At 39.0% G+C, this 22971-nt stretch overlaps 1 protein-coding gene across 2 annotated transcripts in view; it reads right to left on the bottom strand.

Moving 5' to 3' along the window:
* Positions 1–22971, bottom strand: part of TSHR (thyroid stimulating hormone receptor) — a 152533-nt gene that overhangs the window by 27775 nt on the left and 101787 nt on the right. For both annotated transcript variants that reach the window (XM_070249370.1, XM_070249371.1), the window contains 5 exons: positions 22836–22910; positions 20247–20321; positions 18460–18537; positions 15249–15317; positions 3911–3988 (listed from right to left, as the gene is read on the bottom strand). In XM_070249370.1, coding sequence (XP_070105471.1) covers positions 3911–3988; positions 15249–15317; positions 18460–18537; positions 20247–20321; positions 22836–22910 — 375 coding nt within the window. The remainder of the gene's footprint in view (positions 1–3910; positions 3989–15248; positions 15318–18459; positions 18538–20246; positions 20322–22835; positions 22911–22971) is intronic.

Here is a 22971-nt window from a genome sequence, read left to right as displayed (position 1 = left end):
CAAGTTGCTCTCCCCATCCCATTATCTTTTGACTACAACTCCTGCTTTTTTTTTTTTTTAATTTAGTTCACTCTGCTTGAGCTACAGCGGCCTCCTTACTATCCCTCAAACATACCAGGTTTTCCCTCACATTAAGCTCTTTGCACTTGTCTAGAATGTTCTTTCTTCAAATAGCCACATAACTTGCTCCTTTGTGACTTTCAGGTCTTTTCCCAGTTGTCGCCTTCTCAATGAGGCTTTCCCTGACCAGCCTTCCAATGAGTGACCCTCTCCTGTTGAAAGCTCCTCATGAAGAGTCTAGAGTTTAGCAAGTGCTTAGTCAATGTTTGCTGTACGTTTTCAAAGGTTGGTGGGAAGAGTTTAATGAAACTGATGGGAACTGGCAGGAATGAAGGAGGAGTGAGGGACTTTCAGGCAGGCTTGATGGCTAAATAAGAATGAAGGTCTGAAAGCTGAAGTTTAGAAATCATTTGTATTCTCGTAATATTTGAGAGCAAATGATTTAACCAAAGGAGAAGATATAGAGGAGATAGAGCCAACGCCCAGGACTGAGCCCCATTGAAATACTGGGGCAGGGAGTTCTAGAGAGAAATCAGGAAGAGTGATCAGAGCGGTTAAGAAAGACAAGAATAATGAAGTGTCAAGAGACAGGAAGAAGTGGAGGTAATCATAATATTTAACATTACTAAGCAGATACTCAGTGCTTTAGATTTATTTTCTTATTTTAGCTTCACTACTTCTAGTTACTGTGTTTTGACAAATAAGAAAACTGAGGCTTGGGTCTCACAATTAGAGATGGAGCCAGGAATCAACTCCTCCAGGTCTAGCTCCGAATTTAGTCCACTTTTCATAATCGAGCATGCCTCTAGCAAGCAGGAAGGGCATTTTCAAGCAGTTGCACACCTGTCTTAACTTGGTTAGAGAGTCTTGTAAAAAAATCTTACCAAGACTATCAAAACAACTTTTAAGCAGCACAAAAAAATAGGTAGTTTAATTTACCACTTCCAAAGAAGTAGAAATGGACACTCTCCCTTAAGGACAACATGCTGTATTATCTTTAAAATGTGACTGCTATTTAAATACTATAGCATTTACCGAAGTGTGATTCAAATATTTATTGTATACTGTATTAATTTCGCAAACATTTGTTAAACTAGTACTGTGTTTCAGCCATTGTAATATGAACTAGAACTGTAGAAATGAAACAGACATAGCCCCTGCTCTCTAGGAGTGCCTAGAGATAAAGGCAGAAACATGTTACTGGTGCCATGAGATGCATACATAGAGGTGGTGGGGAATAGAGGAAGAAATTGTCATCTTTCCCTAAGGAGAAGGAAGGCCAAGAATGACTTCAGAGAGGAGATCTTTACTTGAATGTCAAAATGGTAGTAGTGCTCATCAGACAGATAAGGTTGTGGTAGGGTTTCCAAGCAGTAGGAAAAGCAAGAGTTTAGCACAGCTATATAAGTAGGTTGGAGCAAGAGGGGAGCTAAAATGTTGAATATGGATGGATCACTGGTTAGGGGTGTATAGTGGTGTTAGAGAAAAGTTGAAAATTATAGCAGGGCCTTGTGTACCACACTAAGGTCTTTATCCTGAGGGGAATGGGAGACCAGCATTGGGTTTTAAGATTCTATTTGCATTTGAACACACAGAGCTTTGTGGATGTTGTGGTTAAAGGGACCAAGATGGAAGGCAAGGGGAGATTTGGAGACTTGCCATCTAGACTTGTGCTACTCAAAGCGTAGTGCCCATTGGCTAACTGTTTCTTACCAGTTCTTGATAAGGTAAGAAGCTTCTGCTGAAATGTAAGCCAGCTACTTCACTAAGCACTCTGTTTAGTTTGGCCAACTTTGCTCTCATGGGGAGACTTTCTCCACAAAGGAAACTGTGCTTTGATGTACAATCTGAGACTAGCTCTTCACCTTGTAAAGGACCCGCACTTTGAGTGGTTCTGGTCTACACCACTGATCTTCAAATTCTTTCAATTTTATGTATTTATAAGTAAAAAGTGTTTGAGTATACATTTCTAACATATGTATATTTATGAGCTCTATACACATATTACTGCAATACTACATTATATACATTATAAAACACACTAAGCATATATTTTAAAAGGATAAGATGAAAATAAATAAATAATATCTAAAAAATACTTCACTAAAGTGAAAACAGTGTTATTAAATATACTTCACTAATTTTGAAAATTGTTATTTAACCCTTTCTGATATAGCTGTCCAGATGTCTGCTTCTGGTTCAGTTTATTTTGGTTTTGGTTTCAACGGCTGTCAATTGAAAAAGTTACCTCACAAAGATAGATGGTTCCAAGTGGAATAGGGCAGGCTTGGCTCTACTTATTAAATTAAGATTATCATCTTTCAATCCAATTCAGTAATTAAATGCATGTTTGTATTGAAATTCCTATTCTCGGATGTCAATCAGTTGTTTTTGCAATCTGATCTGAAGGTGCTTCATTTTCATATTTTGTACATAATGATTTTAAACCCTTTGCCACTCTTAATTTGAAAGATTTTAAAACAGGTTAAAATTCAATTTCTCATTTTAACAAGACAGGATTTTTATAAGTGACATCCATCCAACATTTTCACCAGGAAAATCACATAACATGGAAATGTTTCCAGATACCTGTTTCTAAAGACTCTTTCCACAGCACAGATTTCTTTAGAAAAGCAACAACTTTCCTTATTTGTTAGTGATATATCACCTTTATCTTGAAGGAACAGTTAAAGATATCTTTAAAAAATATCTTCCAGGTTAAAAAAAAATCATATAAAAGGTCAATACTTTAAAAAAATTTGTCTTTTTGTAAAAAGAAAAATGCATAATACCTTTAAATATTTTTTCTAGTTAACAATGAACCCTGTTATGGTACAGTAGATTTTCAGCTTAACTATGTCCTCTTATACGGAGCCTATGTGTTAAGAAAATAAGGCCATAAACCCACCTCATCGAGTGCATTCAGTCTAAAAGTGAAGTAAAATTGTTAAAAGTGAAGGAGTGAGGATCTTAAGTCCTTGAGACTGGATCACCCACCGTTCCCTTGGGATGCATCCATTGCCTGATACCTGAGGGACAGTGGTCATCTGTATATAAAATATTAGTAAAACTTAATTTATTCTACTTTTTAAAAACATAAGTATAAATAGACCTCTAATTTCTTTTTGCCTTTCCTAATTGTCTTGCGCTTCTCCTGGGGTGTTGTGTTCCACTTTGGCAAGGACTTGAACAGATGCTCAAAGATGAGATTCTAAACTAGGCCAAACCAAGGGGATGGAGAAGACAGTGCTGATAACAAGCCTTGAGGGAGACAGCACTGACAGAACTTGATCACTGACTGCACGTGGAGGTGTAAATCAGAGGAAATGCACAAATAGGTACTTTTTTCCATGCTGTTTTTGAAAATGTTTACATCCCATCTTCCCCAATGATGATAAGTTCTTCCAGGTATGAATCGAATTACCATTTACAGTCTTCCTTCTTTGTGCAAGGCAATACATATTCATATACCATTTTCTCTGCAAAGACTAGGGTTCTTTCCACTTATTTGTAGACCTTGTGTCTCAGAATTTTGCCAACAGCAGCTGCTCAAAAATTTCTGTCTTTTTTCCAAAAGAGGGCTTCCAAGAACGTCCACACCAAGATGACTGCCTGCTCAAGCATCAGGATGGTGCAGTGGAGCATGGGGCCTTCTGAGTCTCAACGAACAAGGACTGTTTTCTAAGCAGTAGCCTATACAACTTGGCAGAAAAGTACTAGCAGAAGCCTTTATCCAGACAACAACATTCCTTACCCATGAGCGTCAGCTGCTCCTCTTAGTGCCCCCCTTCCAAAAAAAATAAATTAAATTTAAAAAGGACTGAAATATTCTTTTGTATGTCTTACTCACAGCAAAGTTGGTCCACTGTATACTCCTCCAAATGCATCTTTGTCAATAACTGTCAGGTATTTATTCTTGTTCAGGTAACTAGAGAGAGAGAGAAAGAAGATTAGGTGAGATTAAGGAAATTAATACGAATACCAAAATAAAATGTGAGCATGGTCTCCCTAGCTATTAACTGCTTTTTAAGAATTTGGAAAACACCTTACCTTCTTATGGCTGAAGCACTCAAAACATTCTAGGTTTCAATTGTGCAAGGTTTATATACATTAATTACAGCAGAAGTCTTTGAAAGTGAGCCTGTTTATGATCTAGTTTGCATACCTAGATTTTATAAAAGTTGCCTAATTCCCTATCTACCTGGCAAGGCAACTGTATTTTTCAATCCTCTTCAATACCAACTTTGTTTCTCAATATTGGGCAATAGTCAATAGTCCCATTTATTTTTGAAGACTAGGCTTAAATTAGGAATGGAATGAAGTTGGTGAGTGGTGATAGGGACTGTCAGAGATTCACAACTTCTCTTCGAGGCAGGGTTGCCAGATTTAGCAAATAAAATACAGGATGCCCAGGTAAACAATGAATAATTTTTTAGTGTAAGTATTCTGCATACAATTTTTGAAACATTCTTATACTAAAAAGTTATTGGTTGTTTATCTGAAATTCAAATTTAATTGGGCGGCTTGTATTTTCTCTGATAATCCTATTTTAGGGGGACAGGTTACGCAGATAAGATTAGAGTATACCCTTCATGAAGGGGTTTGATGGGCACGTTGATCTTTCCATTTTGAAAACACATTGGGCATTTGAGGGTAAAATATTTTTGAAGCAATTTAAGTCACAAAGTGATTCTGAAACATAAAATTATCTCCAAGTGGATAAAAGCTTCCAAGGATTTTGAAACTGGCTTTTTTCCCCCTAGCTTTTTTAGAGAACAAAAATTACCTAAAAAGAAACAAAGCACATATATATCCTTGTTATAAATGATCTCAGTTTGCACATGTTTAGATTAACTCACCACATAGCCTAGTCAATTTAAGAGTTCGTAAATGGTCATCTGTTGATAAAAAGTGAATACAGCAGAGAGTTTGAGAGGTCTACTTAGATATGGATGTTTCCATCATTCTATTCATGGCATTTGCTCCTCATAATGGCAAATTCTGAAGGATAATGGTTGATAATAATAGTGTGACGTGAGGACTTGCAGTCAAGATTCTTTCTCTAGAGTCCACAAGAAACGTCTCCTTGGTTAATTGGCTATTCCTCTCTTTCTCTGAATCTGAGACAGGGAGAGGGAGGGTGGCTTCATTTGGGCTAACCTGAGGGGAAGCATCCTCTGTTGCTGTTCAGAAGGCAAAGGCAGGAACAGTGCTTCCACATGGATCCTGCCCTCGGCCTCTCCTGGTCCAGCAGCTCTGCTCCTCTCCAGTCTTTTGTAGAGAATAGAACTTACCTAGAATAAGAGAGGGCGGCCTTGGAGCCAGAGATGGGTCTTCCTCGGAGCAGTTGGAGCAAAAAGTTTTACCAACCACCAATGAAGTCTCCCCCTCCTGGACAGGATGAGGGATTAACCAAATGACAAATAAGTACTACAACTCCACACAATGAGGTCTCATAAATTGGTATAAATTTTGTAATTTTTTCCCTTTTTTTCTTAAATTGAGGTTGAGAACTACCTATGAATGAATAAAAGAATCAATGCACCTCTCCTCAAAAATAGTGAGGTGGGTGATGCTAAACTTTTAAGGTGACACGTGATTGCTTTAAGGAAAAAATAGGAGAATGAAAGAATAGAAGACTCAGCATATGGTGTGGTGGCCAATTGACTTTCTTGATGGCAGTGACAAGGCAACTTGTTAAAAAATGCCATGAGGGGTTGGCTCAGACATGGCCTCCTCAGGCAGTGGCTGGACACCAAGCTTCCAGGGCACTGTTAAATCTGAAATGGAGGGGGTCAGTTAATCTCATATATATGCAAAGACCCAACTAAGGTGCTATTGCAGCCAATCTGTGCCGTCTGGATGAATGGCTATCATGTAAGGCTCTCAACCACAGACTTCATTTGATCATTGTATGACTCTCCTTGAACCCACTGTGTCCTGGGAATTCCTTTGGTCAGTGGTAGCTAGAACAGGCAAGAGCCACTTTGAAGAAACAACAACTGGAGAGATCTTGACCAGCATGATTTTGTAAAAAGACAACTAAGCTTAGCGTAAATGCTGCATTGGCTTGCGTTTCTTTTTGTATTCTTTGGACCATGCAACTTGCAGATCACATTCTGTTCCCAGTCTGCTGAAAATCAAGTAAGGACTGGTGAGCTCATCTCAGTTTTTCCTCATCTCTGACTGCTGCAAGTGAAAATCGGCTTGCTCTAATCATTAGAAATTATTATAAAACTAAATAATTGCTTGTCCAATTCTACAGTGTTTTCATCTGATATTCAATACGCCCCCAAGGATAAGGAGGCTGGTTGATAAGCATTGCAGTTTACCAGAAAAGCTGCAGAAGATTTGAAACTGGGAAAGCCAGCCAGAGTCCAGGAGGGGAGAAGGAGGATGGAGAGAGGGCGCAGCCAACTTGAACGGAGATGAACTGAGTCTTGGGGGAGGCCGTGCTCTCTAAAACCAACAAGGTTGTTTGGGTACTTTATCACTTAGAGATAATTAGGTGCTTAAAAATGAAACCGTCACTCTGCCTTTAGCAGTTTGGAGGACTGCCTTATTGTCAAAGTTTGTCATAATGCAGGAAGATTTTATCCTTGCGTTCAGATTAAGGATCCTACCTTCCCTCTGAAGGTAGTGGGATGGGATGGAGAAACACATCCACAGAAGCCTTAATATCCAGGAAGAAAGTGCTTCCATCAGCCCCATTTATCAAATGTTTACTGGGAATGTCAGTCTAGTTAAACTGATTCCTTGACTGTGACTTATCCTGGTTCCTCTGGAATCCACATTCTCTAAACTAGCTTGGGTAAATCAGTCACAAATCTTGGTAGGCTATATGGGTAACTTACTCCAGACAATTCTTATTTTATAGGGGGTGTGTGATCATTTAAAATATCTCTTGAAAGGATGCTGTGAACTTAAAAGAGAGTAGAAAGTCTTAGAGTTAGAGGTGAAAAGAAAGACTTCTGAAAGTCAGGATTTCTAAAGTACAAATCCTGGGAAGGACGTATGAGAAAAGAACTGGTATCACCTTAAAAAATAATACAGCCACTGCTACATGTTTATGTTCAACACCTTTTCACTGGAGGACTTATGCTCCTTTGAGAACTTAGTGGAAGAAATGAAGTTCGTCCTAGAAAAGATCTGTCAGCTCTTTCAGAGCGGGGAGGGGAATTAAGAAGTCCTGCCCTCATTTTAGTGCCGTGTACCTCACAGTTAAGGAAGAACAATGTGGTCAGAAAAATGAAGATGGTCAGGAAAGAGTTGGGGAAGAAGATCCAATTGATGAACTCATTATGCTAGATAGAATATTATGGCTCACATCCTTCCCCATTGGACTCATTTTTGGCACATAGCAGCCGTTCAGTAAAAACATGCTGGATGAATAAATGAAAGTTCAGTTGCTAGGTAACTCATAGCTGGAGGCACCTTCTATATTATGTTTAGATGAGGAAGTGACCTATGTCAGAGGGAGGAGGATGTCACTGTGGCAAAGAAAGTTGTGGGTGCTGCTGAGCTTTGCTCTCTGGGGGAGTTTTAAGGTACATTTCAGCTCCAAGATGGAGCTGGTTTTGCATCATCCCTGTAGGGGAAACTTGGGCTGTCACCTATTTATGTTGTGAGACTCTCATGGGAACACTTCTGTGGGGAACCGTGTTTCCCTCTCATAGCTTTGGCTATTTGAAAGATTAAGAGGAAGCCTTGCCCAACCCTCATTGCTCCATGGAAATCCTTTTGGTAGCAGAAATCAGGACACCTGTCTGTAAACAGTCACAGGTGAGAAAATGCTCAAGTTTTCCAGAGGCAGCAGTAAAAGCCAGCCTTGGAGCATATCCTACAAGCTGTTCAAATACTTACTCCGTGAGAAATAATAGCCTGCTTACTCCTATAATCTTCTCTATCGTCATCTTCCCAGTGCTCCAAGCTGCGGTGTTTTGCTTCTAATCGGCTAATGTGTGATGCTAATTAGCAGATGAATTGTGTTGATTTCTCTGTTCCTAGTGATTAGTGTTTCGGTACGTTCTCAGCACATTAAAATCGTATTTTTTCTCCCTGCCCAAATATTTACTGTCAGATAGTAGCTAGTTACTAGAGCTTGACAGTAGCAAATACAATACAGAGAATTAGACATTCTAAATAAGCAATATATCCCCACACCAGATTGTGTGGAAAGAGAGGATGGAACAGAGGTTCCAGAGAATGAATCTGTGACTTTACTTGCAACTGAGAGCAGTTCAACTTCTGTTGAGCAAGGGATGCTTGTATTATTATTAATTTCACATCTGAGTGATGACAGTGTGCTTGGTTCCATGTGAAATCACAGGACCATGTGCTTCACACATCTGCCATAATTTTCATGAACTTTTAACTAATTACCCAACTGCTGCTGAGGCATCAGTGCTTGTTCTCAATGTGGAACTTGTCCAACTTGACTGCAATCATACACTAAAGAAGTAGGTCTAAATGAGGTCAAATCTGCTAACTTTAGTAAATTGGCACGAGGTGGATGATGAGGAATAATTGCTCTTTTAGATGACACATTATCTAAATTATAACCTAAAGATATTTGAACATACTTCTGGGGAATTGACCAAATTGCTAACATGCTATACGCAATCTTTGAGCACTATTAGGATCATTATAAGATACTGACGTGTTACATTAGTTTAAAATCACAATTAGCATTGAGACCAGAGGCAACAGTCCTATGTTAAAATCTCAAAGTGTGAATACTATTTTATTATTACCATGGAAACTTGACCTTTGTTTTCTCTATCTACAGCTCAACCTTTATCTTCCTCTAGTCCCACCGCTCCTTATCATGACCATCATCTTGCTTTTACCTTAGATTTATCTATCTTTTACTGAAGTGCTTAAATCTAAGAAAAAATAATTTTCCATCAACTATTAGGATAGAATGATGAACAGACGGAACATTGTTTTATAACAGAAGCAGAGGTTCAAGTTTGGATTCAAAATACTGATGGGGAAAAAAGATCTTTGTTTTCTATTATGATTGGATCTGAACTTTCAAACTGTAAAATATTTTTATCCAGATACTTCTTATCTTTATCCCATGCTGTCTTTTTATTAATGATTTTTTAAACTGAGGTATAAGTGACGTAATATTATATTAGTTTCATGCGTACAACATAATGATCTGATATTTGTATATATTGTGAAATGATCACCACAGTAGGTCTAGTTAACATCAAACACCATACATAGTTACAAAATTTGTGAGTGTGTGTGATGAGGACTTGTCAGATTTATTCTCTTAGCCACTTTCAAACAAGCGATACGGTATTATTAACGATAGTCACCATGCTGTACATCACATCCCCCCTGATGTATCTATTTTATAACCGGAAGTTTTTACTTTTTGACTTCCTTCACCCATTTCACCCACCCTCCTTCCCCCACCTCTGGCAACTGCCAATCTGTTCTCTGTATCTATGAACTTGGTTTTTTGTTTTGTTTCATTTTTTAAATTCTACATGTGAGATCATATGTATTTGTCTTTCTCTCTCTGACTTATTTCACTTAGCATAATGCCCTCAAGGTCCATCCCTGTTGTTGCAAAAGGCAAGACTTCATTCTTTTTAATGGCTGAATAGTATTCCATTGTGTGTGTGTGCGTGTATACATATATATATATATACACACACACACACACCACATTTTTCTTTACCCATTTACCATCGATTAACACTTAGGTTGCTTCCATATCTTGGCTATTGTAAATAATGCTGCAATGAATATATATCATTTCATTGTATGAGTGTATATATCTTTTCAAATTAATGTTTTCATTTTCTTTGGATAAATACCTAGAAGTAGAATTGCTGGATCATATGGTAGTTCTATTTTTAATTTTTTGAGGAATCTCCATACTGTTCTTCATGGTGGCTGCACCAATTTACATTCCCACTAACAATGCACAAGTGTTCCCTTTTGTCCACATCCTTGCCAACACTTGTTCTTTCTTATCTTTTTGATAATAGCTATCCCAGTGAGGTGACATCTCATTGTGGTTTCGATTTGCATTTTCCTGATGATTAGTGATGTTGAGCATCTTTTCATGTACCTGTTGGCCATTTGTATGTCTTCTTTGGAAAAATGTTTATTCACATCCTCTTCCCATTTTTTAATCGGATTGTTTGCTTTTTGGTACTGAGTTGTATGAGTTCTTTTTATATTTTGGATATTAACTGGTTATCAGATACCATGCTTGCCCTTTACCAGGAATTAGGAGAAATACAATACATATTTCATCACACAATGGTCATCCTCATGTAATACCTTCATCTAGACCAGAGATCCACATACTATCACCGTTGGTCAAATCCTGCTTGCCACTTGTTTTTTGTAAATAAAGTTTTACTGGAACACAGCCATACTCATTTGTTATGCATTGTCTGTGGCTGCTTTCTCACTACAATGGCAGAGTTGAATAACTGCAACTGAGATCCTATGGCCCACAAAGCCCAAAATATTTGCTATCTGGTCCTTTCCAGAAAAAGTTTGCTGATTTCTGATCTAGACTATTAAAAATCAAGAAGCAAATGATTCTCAATTAAGAAATATTTCCCACATTTGTTAAACTCTTCCAAATAACTTTAATATTTTACATAAAAATATCAAGAAAGTATAGTGAAAATGGTGCACTGATTTCTTTCCTGTATTTCAAGGATAGTTACAGTGACTAGAACAGACTATAATTCAGGGAACCAGTGAAGTAAAATCCATTGTCTGCAACAGAATAACTCTGCCATCAGCTGAGCCTTTCACAGAGCCCATGGTATGGTCTGAGAAGAAAGTTGGTGGGAAGGTAGAGAGAGTCTCCTTACATAATCTTTTCATAGGTTTAATTTCAGAAGACCACTAGGTGATCTGAAACTCTTATTAACTTTTTGATTCTCCACAGGCCACCTCTAGAACAAACCTTGTTAAATTTAACTGCCTCCCAACAAGGTGGTGTATTAAAAGATTCTTTTGATTAGCATTCCCCAAAAAGTGTTCTGTGGAACACCATCTCAGAGAGAGGCTCCTGGAACCAAGAGCTCCCTGGGAAACTCTGCACACTATATCCCCCTCTTGGATACTAGTAATTCAGATTGTTCTATTAAAAGACCAGAGAAGTCCACCTGTATACTTTTGTTTAACTTTCTAAGGTCACGAATAGCTTTTAAAGAGTAACACCCATTAACTTGCCATGGAAAGAGAGTTCAAGGAACATAATTTGGGAAATGCTTTCTCGCCCATCTCTTCTCTTACCACAGAAGCTGGGGAGAAGCCAGGATAGAAATTATTATTCCCTTGTTAGTTTTTCCATCTTTTCAATAGAAAATGTCTCTAAACTCCTTTGATAATCTGTGGCTGATTTTATGACCAAAGCCCTAAAATAATCGGCTACTAGAGTTACACTGAGATCCACTTAGCACAGTAGTCTCCTGATTACAGAGATTCACTTTGGAAATCTCTTGAAGTCTTTGTGGAGCTCTCTAAACATGACCAAAAGGCCAATTATGAGCAGCTGTGAGATGTTTGAAGCAAGATAGCAAACACGGCCTAACTTCACCTCCAGTTCTTTGAATTTAATCACATTTTACCATCCCATGCTTTCCATCAACGTGTCCCCCGATCAGAGCTCATTTGGAAGCTCACTGAGTTGGTGACCTTGCTGCATCAGTAAAGTCAGGTTCTCGCTGACAATGAGACCGTTGCTTGGTCTGATTGTTCCCTGAAACTTCTACTGGTTGTGCCTTGAGTCTTGAGTGGCCTCCTTTCTCTCACATGAGTCCACTCTTCCCAGCTGCAAGATATTTTAGCTTCTGTATTTTGCGCCTTTACTAGACTGAGCTAAGAGTGCAAACATTCTCCTGGGCTAGGAAAGAGGCAATAGTGGGCAGAGGAGTTGGGTGTCCAAGCCTTGGTGGTGGCTGGTAAGTCAGCAACAATGAATCCCAGCAGGGCACAGGGAAAAGAGTCTTGAACCAGGGGATCCAGGCCCAGCTTTGGCTTGGCCACTTGATAGCTCTATCAAATTTTAAAAGCCATGTTAAAAAAAAACAAAGCCACGTGTTCACTTTGGGCTTCATTCTGCTCATAGGTAAAATGTGACTATTGGACAAGAAGATTGATAACAGCAGCAGTTCTTGACTTTTCCTTTACATTGGATTCACAGGGGGAAATTTTTAAATCCCCATGCTCTGGTACACTCAGACCAATTAAACCAGAAGGTCTGGTGGTAACACCTAGGCATCAGTGCCTCCAAATCTCTTCAAGTGATTCCAACTTGCAGCCAATATTGAGAACCATGATCTGGAGACCTTAAAGTCTGAATTTTATACTCAAAGTCTCTGTCAAAAAATGATAACTGAGAGTGATGGAGGGTGATATCTTCCAATGCCTAAATATGGCAGGATAAAGAAGCAAATAATTTAAAGCATAAATCCTAATCTTTGGCTTTAAAATCTTTTGCTTGTGCAAAAATAAAAGTTTTAGAAGTGAATTATCCTATATCTAATGTTGGTTTCTGGTCCTTTGTAGTTTTGATTCAGGCAAGAATCAGCAGGACACACCGAATTTAGAAGCTCTGAATCAGCTCTGGTTGAAAGTTGCTTTATTGTCCCTTCCGCTGTCCTTGCTAATGTAGTTCTCTGTTGTCTTAATGTTAACATCTTCACACCCTCAGTGTCTAGAACAGTGTGACAGTCTTCTGAAATCTTTATACCTGAATATCTACAAACTGTCTTAGTTATTTTAAGAGGTCCCAATTCCCTACTTCATTCATTGAAAATTTGAATTGGGAAGATCATGTCCCTAAGGGTCATGGCTTGCTAGGAATAGTTGAATCAAAGAGGAAAATATTTGGTTAGATTTATGTAATATTAAAACCGAATGCTAATCATTTAAAAGACACGATAAATCTAGGGAAAATCAAGCTTATTTCTCCAAGCAGGGAGGCCAATGTTATTGGCTATTTAATGTTTTCAGATATTTTCAATCTGAAATACATATTTGGATTAGGTACATTTCTCCCTAATGTACATTGACCATTAATATTGCTGCCCTCAAGTTGACCCCACTGGAATGTGTGTTCAGTGTGGGCAGGCAGCACATTGCTCCCATTCATCTTTGTATCACCAGTGAATAGCATGGTACCTGGCTCATTGTAGGTGTTCAATAAATATATTGAAAAATAAATGAAGGATGGTGTGAGATTTCTGTGATAACGTTAATATGGAAGTAGGGTCTTTCCAATACTGTAAATAAATTTGATGTAGAAGTATTCGTGTTACATTATTGAATCTTTTTTAGACTTCCTGTATAATTATATATTTTAGAAAATGACTACTATCAGCCTGAATGAGCCCACAACTAGACAATCTAGAAAAAGGTACTCCAACTTTTCATTTGATAAAGACTACTGGGAACCCAAAGCCTGGAAAAGAGTGAGACCTCATTTCAAAAGGAACTGAGAAAGCCATGCTTAGGTATAATGACTTGAAAACTTATTTGCATTTATTCTTTAAAAATAGAATAACATCAGAACCTACTACCTAATCCCTGAACCAGAGCATCATTTAATCTACATGTGTGTTTTTTCACATCCAGGGCCCCTGCACATGGTTGTGCAGGTTATTTACCTCACCCTGCTAAAGGGTGGTCAATGGACAAGCAGCATCAGCATCTCCTGGGAGCTTGTTAGAAATGCGGAATCTGGGGCTCACCCCAGATCTACTTAATCAGATTCTGCATTGTAAATCTCAAAAAAACAAATTTTGTGAAGCACCGTACGACACAACAGATCTAGAACCATGGACCTTCAGATTTTCCAATAATCATTTCTGGAATATAAAATGACTATGTATTAAATGTTTAAAGGGGAAAAAAAAGATGGAATCACAAAAACATGAGTAAGCAACTAGACTGTCAAAAATGAGCAAGCAAATTTTTTTAAAAGCAAATAGAAGTTCTAGAATTGAAAAATAATAATTGTTATTTAAAAAATACTCAATAAAGTGTTATAAAGCAAATCAAATACAAATCTGTGGTTTGTTGCTTCAGCTGACTCTTACCCATGGTGGTTTTTTCTTCTCCTGTGTGTCATTTTTGATTTTAATCTTTAAAAAATCTGGGAGCCTGCACTGGGATTCTTTCCTCCGTCGACGTTTGCATGTATTTCTGCCAGGAGTCAGGAGGTACTACAAGCATAGTACCACTCCAGCTCTCGTCCAGGTTCCCTGGATTAATCCAGGAGTCTCAGGTCTCCATCACTTCCCCTGCCTTCTCACTATGCTAAAGCCTGGTCTCCTGGCACCACTGATGTTCGCAGCTGCCCCTGTGGGAACTCCACCCTCTGTAAGCACCCACCACTTTGTTTTCAGCTCCTTGTTTGTTAGTTTGTTTTATTTCCCTCTCTTGGAGCTATGGCATAAAATGTATTTTTTTAAATGTATGATCTAGTTGTTTGTAGTAGGAGGGCCCTACAAATTAACTGGTCCACCATGGTGTGAGAAGTAGACTTGACTAAAGCTATTTTTCAGTTATTAGATATTAGGTTAAAAGGTACACCAGGATGGCTCTTAGACACACTTATGCCCTGGTGTAGATACTGGGACCACAAATGCGTAATTGAAAAGCACAACAAAGACAGAAACCCGTGTCAATGGCTATCTTTTTGCCAACCTCTTCCTCCTGGCATTATTTATTTAGGGGGAAGGCAAAAGTTGGGTATGGCTTCTCAGCTATTTCTGAGTGAATCAAATATCAACTGACAGCTTTCCTGAAAATGTGTCAGAAAAAAGCTAAAAGAAAAACCTTACTTTCTGAACAGCTTTGAAGTTAATTAAAGACACATTTTTACTTCATATACCTACTGGAAGAATATTTACATACACATGCTCCTACAAGCTAACTGAAGGTAACACCGTGGTTCTCCATTTTATTGAGGAAAAAAACTTTGGGATTTAGAATTGGAGTTAATGAAATGTCCACTAAGTTGGCTCTTGCCAAGTTCCTTAACATCATCCTCAAGTCTTGGTCATACTAACTCTGGGGTTGAGGAATGCTCTGGTAGAACCTATCTCTAGAAGAATTCTGACTCAGTGGATGGTCTTTCTTGGCAGTGGGAGTGTGGGAGAGGATTGCGGTTTCCATAACTACCCTTGACTTACACAGCATCCAGCTTTGTCCCATTGAAAGCATGTCCTTGGATTGAAGTAAAGCCATTGTTGTATAGTTTCCTACAATCAACAGAGAGAGGAGAAATCAGTGACCTATAAGAGGTGGTGCTGGCCTTCTTCTGAAGGTTGGACTTCATTTCTTCAGTGTCAGAAATGGGAACAAATGTTCTCAGGTCCCACATACAAGCTCCACAAGAAAACTTTACAATATGTCTTGTTTGGGACATAGGATAGTATTTCCCAGTTTGAATCCCCACTCCCCAGACTTAGCTCCTAGTAACTTTAAGCTGTTTCTCAGAAGCAGATTCACTCTGAGGAACAAAGATTTACCACCATTAAGGACTTTTAAAAAACGTTCCACATGTACTCAAAAAACAGGGATTTCAGGTAATAGTTAACCCAAAGTCAACAATGGAGGAATAACTGTAGCTCCTTAAGATGAACACTTTAAAAGACATTATTCACATGAATGCATAGGTTTTATATTTTTCTACTTAAAATGTTATTTCACATTGTATTTTATCCATATTTTTATCCTCAAGGCTTATCATAGATTAAATCCTTAATGCTTCTGGGTTGAATTAAATTGAACTTCCATGACAAATCTAAGAAAGTAGATAGACCAGGCCTTTTGTGGAAATTTTAATGTTTTAACTTGTTGCTGTTTCTGCAACTAACTCATTCATACAATGATTCCAGAATGAAGTATCTCCTTTATTTCCTAGTCAAGTTACTGAGACTGAGATGTGGCGGTGACGTCTCAAAGCCACCTTGATGCAGAGCTGTTGGGAATCAGGATTTCTGACCTCAAAAGAGATTTTTCCCACCCACCAAAAGCATATGGCATTTTGGCAGGAGAAGAAGCCCCAGCCATGGGAACTTATGGAAATGTATGGGAGTTATTGGGGGCTACTGGGAAGAGATAAGAGAAGGCAGCCAAGACCACAATCAGGCACGGCTAGTGGCAATTGTAGAGGAACTCTGAAAGCCACCTAGTTCACCACCTGTGAACTCTGGTAACGCATTAAGAAGCACACAAGAGACTTTAGATGATCCCGAGAATTTCTCAACTTCTATTATCCTCAGTTTCCTTATCTGTAAAAATATGATAAATGTTTAACACAGTGAGGGACACTTATGAGACAACTGTGTTAAAAGGAGTACACTGAAAATTGAATTTATCCTATGTAGTTGCAGAGAACTGAGAGGTAATGTTTGTTTGGTTTTGGTTTTGCTTTGTTTTAAATAATTACACAATGAGTTTAATTCCAGCTACTAAGGTGTCCTGGGGGAGGATTGCAATGCACAGTGATGCTAGGCCCAGAGGCTGGGAAACTCTGCTGGAAAAGTTAATTTTTCCTGAACTAGAGTTCTTTTATGAAGATGTGAGAATTATACATTTGGTATTTCTATTTTCCCAAACTCTGTTGAGAGTCTTAGACAATAAAAATTTTCTTTGTTGGAATTACATTTCAGAGATTAAATAAAACTCTTATTGGACAAATAGGCCTTAAAAAGGGAAAACAGTAAAGGAAGAAAAAAACAGTGAAGAAAGAAAGAAAAAGGGTTGCAAACTTTAATTCAAACTATCCTACCAGGAATATGGATACAAATTCTGCTGTTGGACACATATCCTTTCATGTTTCTAGCTTTTTGAGCATGAGCTTCAAAGAAGCAAGGACTTTTTCGGGAATGTTGAAATAAACATCTGAAAAGACAATGGATAACCCATGCCACTCCCACCTCCAGATTTCTGGAAAGATGAGGTTCCTTCACTCAGATGTTTATCAGATGCCTCCTGGGTCCCATGCTAGGTATGGAACAAAGAGCACCTCTCACCTAGAGGTCTGCTTGGGATATGGGGTCCTTAGAAAAATACGCCAAAAGGTGAAGGTAATATTCTGTAAAGAAACTGAGAATGGAGTTTATGTACAATGAGTGATAAATGGCACAATGGAAACCCTTACAGAGGAGGTAAATGGCCTTGAGGTTTGGGACTGAGCAGGCTAAGACCCAGGTCTTTGTTGTATTGTCAAATGAAATGATAGCTGAGAAGGAGTCTTTGTCTTTTCAAGAGAGCTCTCCCCAGGGTTCTAGGAGAAAAATGAACTGAAATGCTTTGCTGTAGTTAGAGTCCCAGAGGTTGAGATAGCTTCAGACGGCCTAGACTGATAGACTTAGAATGGCATGGAAATAGCCCCAGAGAAGAATTATGTGGAAGCTTGGATCACTTTTGCTGGGGAATAATTCACTCAGGTTTGTATATGATAAAGAACCCCTGGACTGTAGTATGACCAGAGAACAGATGCTGGGTGACAATCCAAGCAAAGAACCCACGAGGCCTGAACTTGGCTAGTGATGCTGAAACTAGAGGAAGGGATCCTTTGGATGTAGCCCCAACTCTACTTTGTGGCTAATTCCACGAGAGAGGGGAATTCTCTACCAGTTTGGAGAATTAGCTTATCTTTTATACCTCTATTAGATCTTCTCCATTAGAACATTTTGTGAATTTCCCTGATAAAGCATCTCCTTTTGAACATAAAGAGCAGAACCCATTCCAACTCTGGAAAAATGATGCTGTAGAGCAGCACTATGTTTTCTATTCATTATCCCTTTATAGGAGCTGGATAATGGTTTGTGATGACGGAGTGAACGTGTGAGTGCAGAGAGTGTGAAAAGCCCTCAGCAGCACCATTGTCTAACTCAGTGACCTTCGGAAAGTCACTTAAATTAGTTTTAACCCCAGGTTCTTCCTCTGCACAAGGGAGATACTAGAATACAGAATAGTATATCAAAAGGCCTGTAGGCCAAATCTGGCCCACTGCCTGTTTTTGTAAATAAAGTTTTATTGGAACATAGCCATGCTCATGAGCTGATGTATTATATATTCAATGCCCTAAAATGGCAGAGTTGAGCAGTTGCCACACAGGCCAGGTGGTCTATAAAACCTAAATGGCCCTTTACAGATAAAGTGTGCTGACCATTTCTATAAGGGAATACTCTTGTCTTGTCACCTAAACCATTTCGTCTTCTACAGAGTACCATACTATAAGGCAATACTCTTATTTAACTATGTGCGACCCTTGGTAGACTACAGAGCACATACTATAAGGTGGTATGGTTCTTGGGTGACCTGTGAAAATATGACAATGGCCCAAATAAAAATTCAGTTGTTGGCAGTAGTGGAACTGGTAATACTCACACTGTCAATGTTTCATTGCACAGTCCCTGAAAAGCGTTTGCAGGGATTGAAGTCATGTAAGGGTTGTCTGTAATTTCACTGCAAGAGAGGGACGAAAGCATTTGGTGAAAAAAATACTTTCCTTCTGGAGCTGGGCTCTTGCTACACATATGCACTTAAATAAATAACCTGATATAGTTCAGTTTAATCTTATCTCTTTTTAAGTTTCATTGACCCTTCATAGCTGATGGTGGCTCAGAGATCTGGTGAGGTGGTGACAGCTGTCCTAGGTGGACATGCACTCAGAGCCCCAAATGTGCCATAAGCAAGTGAGTTTGGGTGTGGGCTGACGTCCCTGACTTAATCCTCCTCTGCAAGGGGAGCAGCTGTCTCAGAGACTTCTGAATCTGTGACAAACAATTTGTCCACAGCAAATAGAGTTTTCTTTCTTTCTTTTTTTTTTGAGGAAGATTAGCCCTGAGCTAACATCTGCTGCCAATCCTCTTTTTGCTGAGGAAGACTGGCCCTGAGCTCACATCTGTGCCCATCTTCTTCTAATTTATATGTGGGACACCTGCCACAGCATGGCTTGCCAAGTGGTGCCATTTCTGCACTTGGGATCCAAACTGGCGAACCCCAGGCCGCCGAGAAGCAGAACGTGCGAACTTAAGCGCTACACCACCGGGCTGGCCCCAACTTTTCTAAGTGTATGGAACCTCTAAGAGGGAACAGGAGAATGGGATCAATGGATTTCATTTCATGAGTATTACTAAAATATCCTCCATTTGCAAAACTCTGCCAGGCAGATGCTCATGGAGAACAATTATAAGCCAGTCTAGTTCCTGCAAGACTGCCTGTAGTTTGAACTGAGCTGGTCTGCAGCAAATAAGCATGATCAGTTTTTTTCCTAGCAAAACCCCAAGAGTTTGGATTCTATCACTCCACATTTTCTCTTACTCTGTAGTGCAAATTCAACTTGCAACTCTCTCTCTGCACATCCTTTCACTTCTGTACAACTAGGCAAGGCAATTACCTACAACTTACCTACAACTAGGTAAGACAGTTGACTGTATCATGGGTTTTGAAAAAGAGCCCATGACCACAATCAGAAGTCACAGAAAGTAGTTTGAGCACCAGTAGTGACTGCTCCCTGGGACCCTGCTCAGATAAAATCACGTAGGTTTTCTATTCCTCAATTTCCTCATTTGTAAAATGGAAAAATTATAACTTCCTTTTATGCCTGATCAGGTAGTTGATAACAGCAAATGTGATAATGTCTGAGAAAGTGTTTGAAAAGCTATTAAAAACCATGTGAAAAATTATCATCATCATCATCATCATCAAATTTTCCTTCAATCATTCCTATCAGCAAACAAATATACCATAATTTCTCGCATTTAAAAAAAGAACACAACAAATCTTTTCTCCTGATGTAATATCCTCTAACTGCTGAGACAGTTTTTGCTCCCTTTTAATAGTAGAGCTTCTCAAAAGAGTTTGTTACTTTTACCCTCTCTAATTCTCTCTCTCTGATTCTCTCTTAAGCCCATTCCAACGAGACTTCTCCACCCACAGTGCTCTACTGGAACTCTCCTTGTCAGAATCACCATTGCCCCACATTACTAAACCCAATGGCTTTTTCCCAGTCCTTGCCTTACTTCATCCATCAGTGTATTTGCCACAGCTGATCACTGCTTCCTTCTTGAAACAATCACTTCACTTGGCTCCAACCAATCCCCATGGCTGCACTCTAGTTCTTGTCAGTGACAAATAAAATATTGCCGAACATTGCATGTATGCATACTTACAGTATAAAGAATACATCAGTGGAGTAAACTTTGGTCAGGTCAGGGAACACTCTAAGTCCAGTGTTGAAAATGCCACTAAAGTAATGAAAAAGCAGAAAAAAAGAACAGAAATTAGGTAAGAATCAACACATAGGAAGTAAAATAGATTCTGAAGTCAGACAGGAGTCAAATCCTGGCTCCTTCACTAAATATCTCAGTGCTCGTGGGCAAGCTCTAACCCTTGGATGAGATTACGTTCTGTCCAGGTGCAAGAATCCAAGCCAGTCCAGCAGTGTCAAAACATCTCTTCTGTTTAGAAGAATCTGGGGATTGTTTGAACCAAGTGAGATTCCTAGAAATAGGAATTCAGGTTTCTTCCGTGTGTGTGTGTGTGTGTGTGCGTGCGTGTATTTCCTTGTTTTAATTGGAGCACGTTACGTGTGTGAGGTGGGGTGTAGAATAAGGGGAGGAGGGGGCAGGAAGACAATATAATTACCCAACTCCAAGTCAGGCTTCTTCTTTCAAACTCTGTATTATACTGTGTTCGTATTTTCCAAGAATGGTTTCCCCATGGCAGTCACCTGGGAGTACCACGGCAGCAGTTAAAAAATATGTCCAGACAGGGAAGGAAATCAGTCAAAGACAACATCTTCATTTTCCAATGTTTGTGTCATCGGGGCAAAATGTCAAAATTAAGAGATGTGCATCAAACAGCATGAATACAAAAACTCTCAGGCTCCTGATGCCTCTCAGATTTAGTTGGTCCACCATTTGTTGCAGCTACTAGAATGTAGGTAGTGGAAGCAGAGATTTTTTTTGAGATGTTTGGCATGGCATGGGGTGAGACCTAGACAAACCAATAAAGCTTTAAAGAAAGTTTTCCAGTAGAGAAAACCCTAGTTCCATTGACACCCTTTTAAGGCAAATTCAGACTTGACTCCTGCTAGAGGGGAAGGCATAGCATTTGAAGAAGCAGCAGGAGCTGGAGGTCTCAAAAAGAGCAAATAGGATATTTCAGATAAAGGAGCGAGATGAGATTCCATAAGGTATGTTTGAAAATCAGTAAACAAACTAATTCAATTGCAATAGGGGTTCTTGCAGAAGAACGGGGGTCGGGGGAAGGCCCAGGAGCTAAATTGGGGCCATATAAGAAAGTGTCGCAAATGCCAGATTAGGGACTTGGACCAGCACCTCTCTATTCTTCAAAACCCCAAACCAAGTCCCATCTCCTTTTTGATGTCTCCTCTAATTATCTGTACCCTCAAATACTGTGTGTACCTCTCATTTGTCACTTATCATTATTCTCCTATAGGAGGAAACTTTTAATTTCATATACAACATCTCTCCAACTAAATTGTAAGCTTCTTGAAGGCAAGGACAATGTTTAATAATCCTGTGTGCTCTCCACAGAGCCTTGCACATAGTAGAAGATCATCATGTCAGAATTATTGACTGAAGCTCAGAGTCCATACAGGAGTGATTGCCTTGTCCCATAAGTTTTTATTGCTCTCCAAATTTGCCTTCATCCATATATCCCATCAATATCCTCTTTTGTTCTCCCATCATCTCCCATTCTCACCTCCTCAATACTGAACTATTTTTACTTCCCCAATAAGCCCTGTGGTTCCATACCTTTCTGTCTTTATTATGTTATTCCATCCACCTGTAGTTCTCGTCTACCTCTCTCCCTCCTTTTCCTAGATAATTTCTATTCATCCTTAAAGACCTATTTCATAAAATATATATAGGGATGTACACTTTTATTTAAAATCCCTAAATGGAAATGAACTAATATGTTAATAGTGATTATTTCTGGGTATTAGGATTAAGGTTGATTTTTATTTTTTCCTCATACTGTTTTTGTGTTCTAATCTTTTGCAATGTGTGTGAGCAGGAAAGAAGAGGAGAAAGGAAGGGTTCTTCCAGCTGATGCCGAGAGAACCTGAGGCCATATGTATACATCCACTGAAAGTATTTTTATTGAGCACCTAATCTGTGCTAGGCAGTAAAGATGCAATAGAGAACAAAAACGTTGTGGTCCCTGCTCTCATGGACGTTATGGTTAGCTCATAAGGTGTCACCAAACCAAAGCAGTAAGTACTGTCCCTTCCGTTTTTGTCCCCCCAACTTCTAAGAGATTGGATTTTACCATTTGTGGCTTTTTTTTTTTTTTTTTTTTGCTGTGTAACAGTCACTCTAATATTGCGATACCCATTTCCCAATAAAACTGACCAATATGTTCTCAGAGTTTTTTGTTTTGTTCTGTTATACTCAATTTAAAGACTTTTTAAATTTTTAAATTTAAATTTTTAATACACGATGGCATTTTCTCCCTCATATCTCTTGGAGTAGGTCTCTGGTCCCAGCACTATGTGCTGACTTTTGAAGAAGTTTTTAAAATGTGGATCATTTCACCTGATGCCTTGCCTGATGCGAAAGGGTAGGAGTAAGTCACAGGATATGATTTGCCCCAGGCCTTATACCACTAAAATGACCCTGGCCCACAACATCCCAGAGAGATCCTTGGAAGACAACAGCATTATAATTCTCTTTAAAAAAGAAAAGAAAAGAAAAGAAAAAAGGTAGGATGAGAGAGGAGTTCATACTTACAGGAACTTCAGAAGGGGAAGCTCTTTTAGGGCCCCAGGCTCTATGTAAGTTAAGCTTCTGGTATTCCGAATCTCTCTGTAAAAGTTACAGGAAACATATTCACCATAACCCATTTCTGTCTTCTCAAAGGTCAAAC

The sequence above is a fragment of the Equus caballus genome, chromosome 24, assembly GCF_041296265.1.
Source record: "Equus caballus isolate H_3958 breed thoroughbred chromosome 24, TB-T2T, whole genome shotgun sequence".
NCBI classification, from domain to species: Eukaryota; Metazoa; Chordata; class Mammalia; order Perissodactyla; family Equidae; genus Equus; species Equus caballus.
The sequence above is the reverse complement of the archived record's forward strand: the minus strand, read 5'-3'. Positions and strand labels throughout refer to the sequence as shown.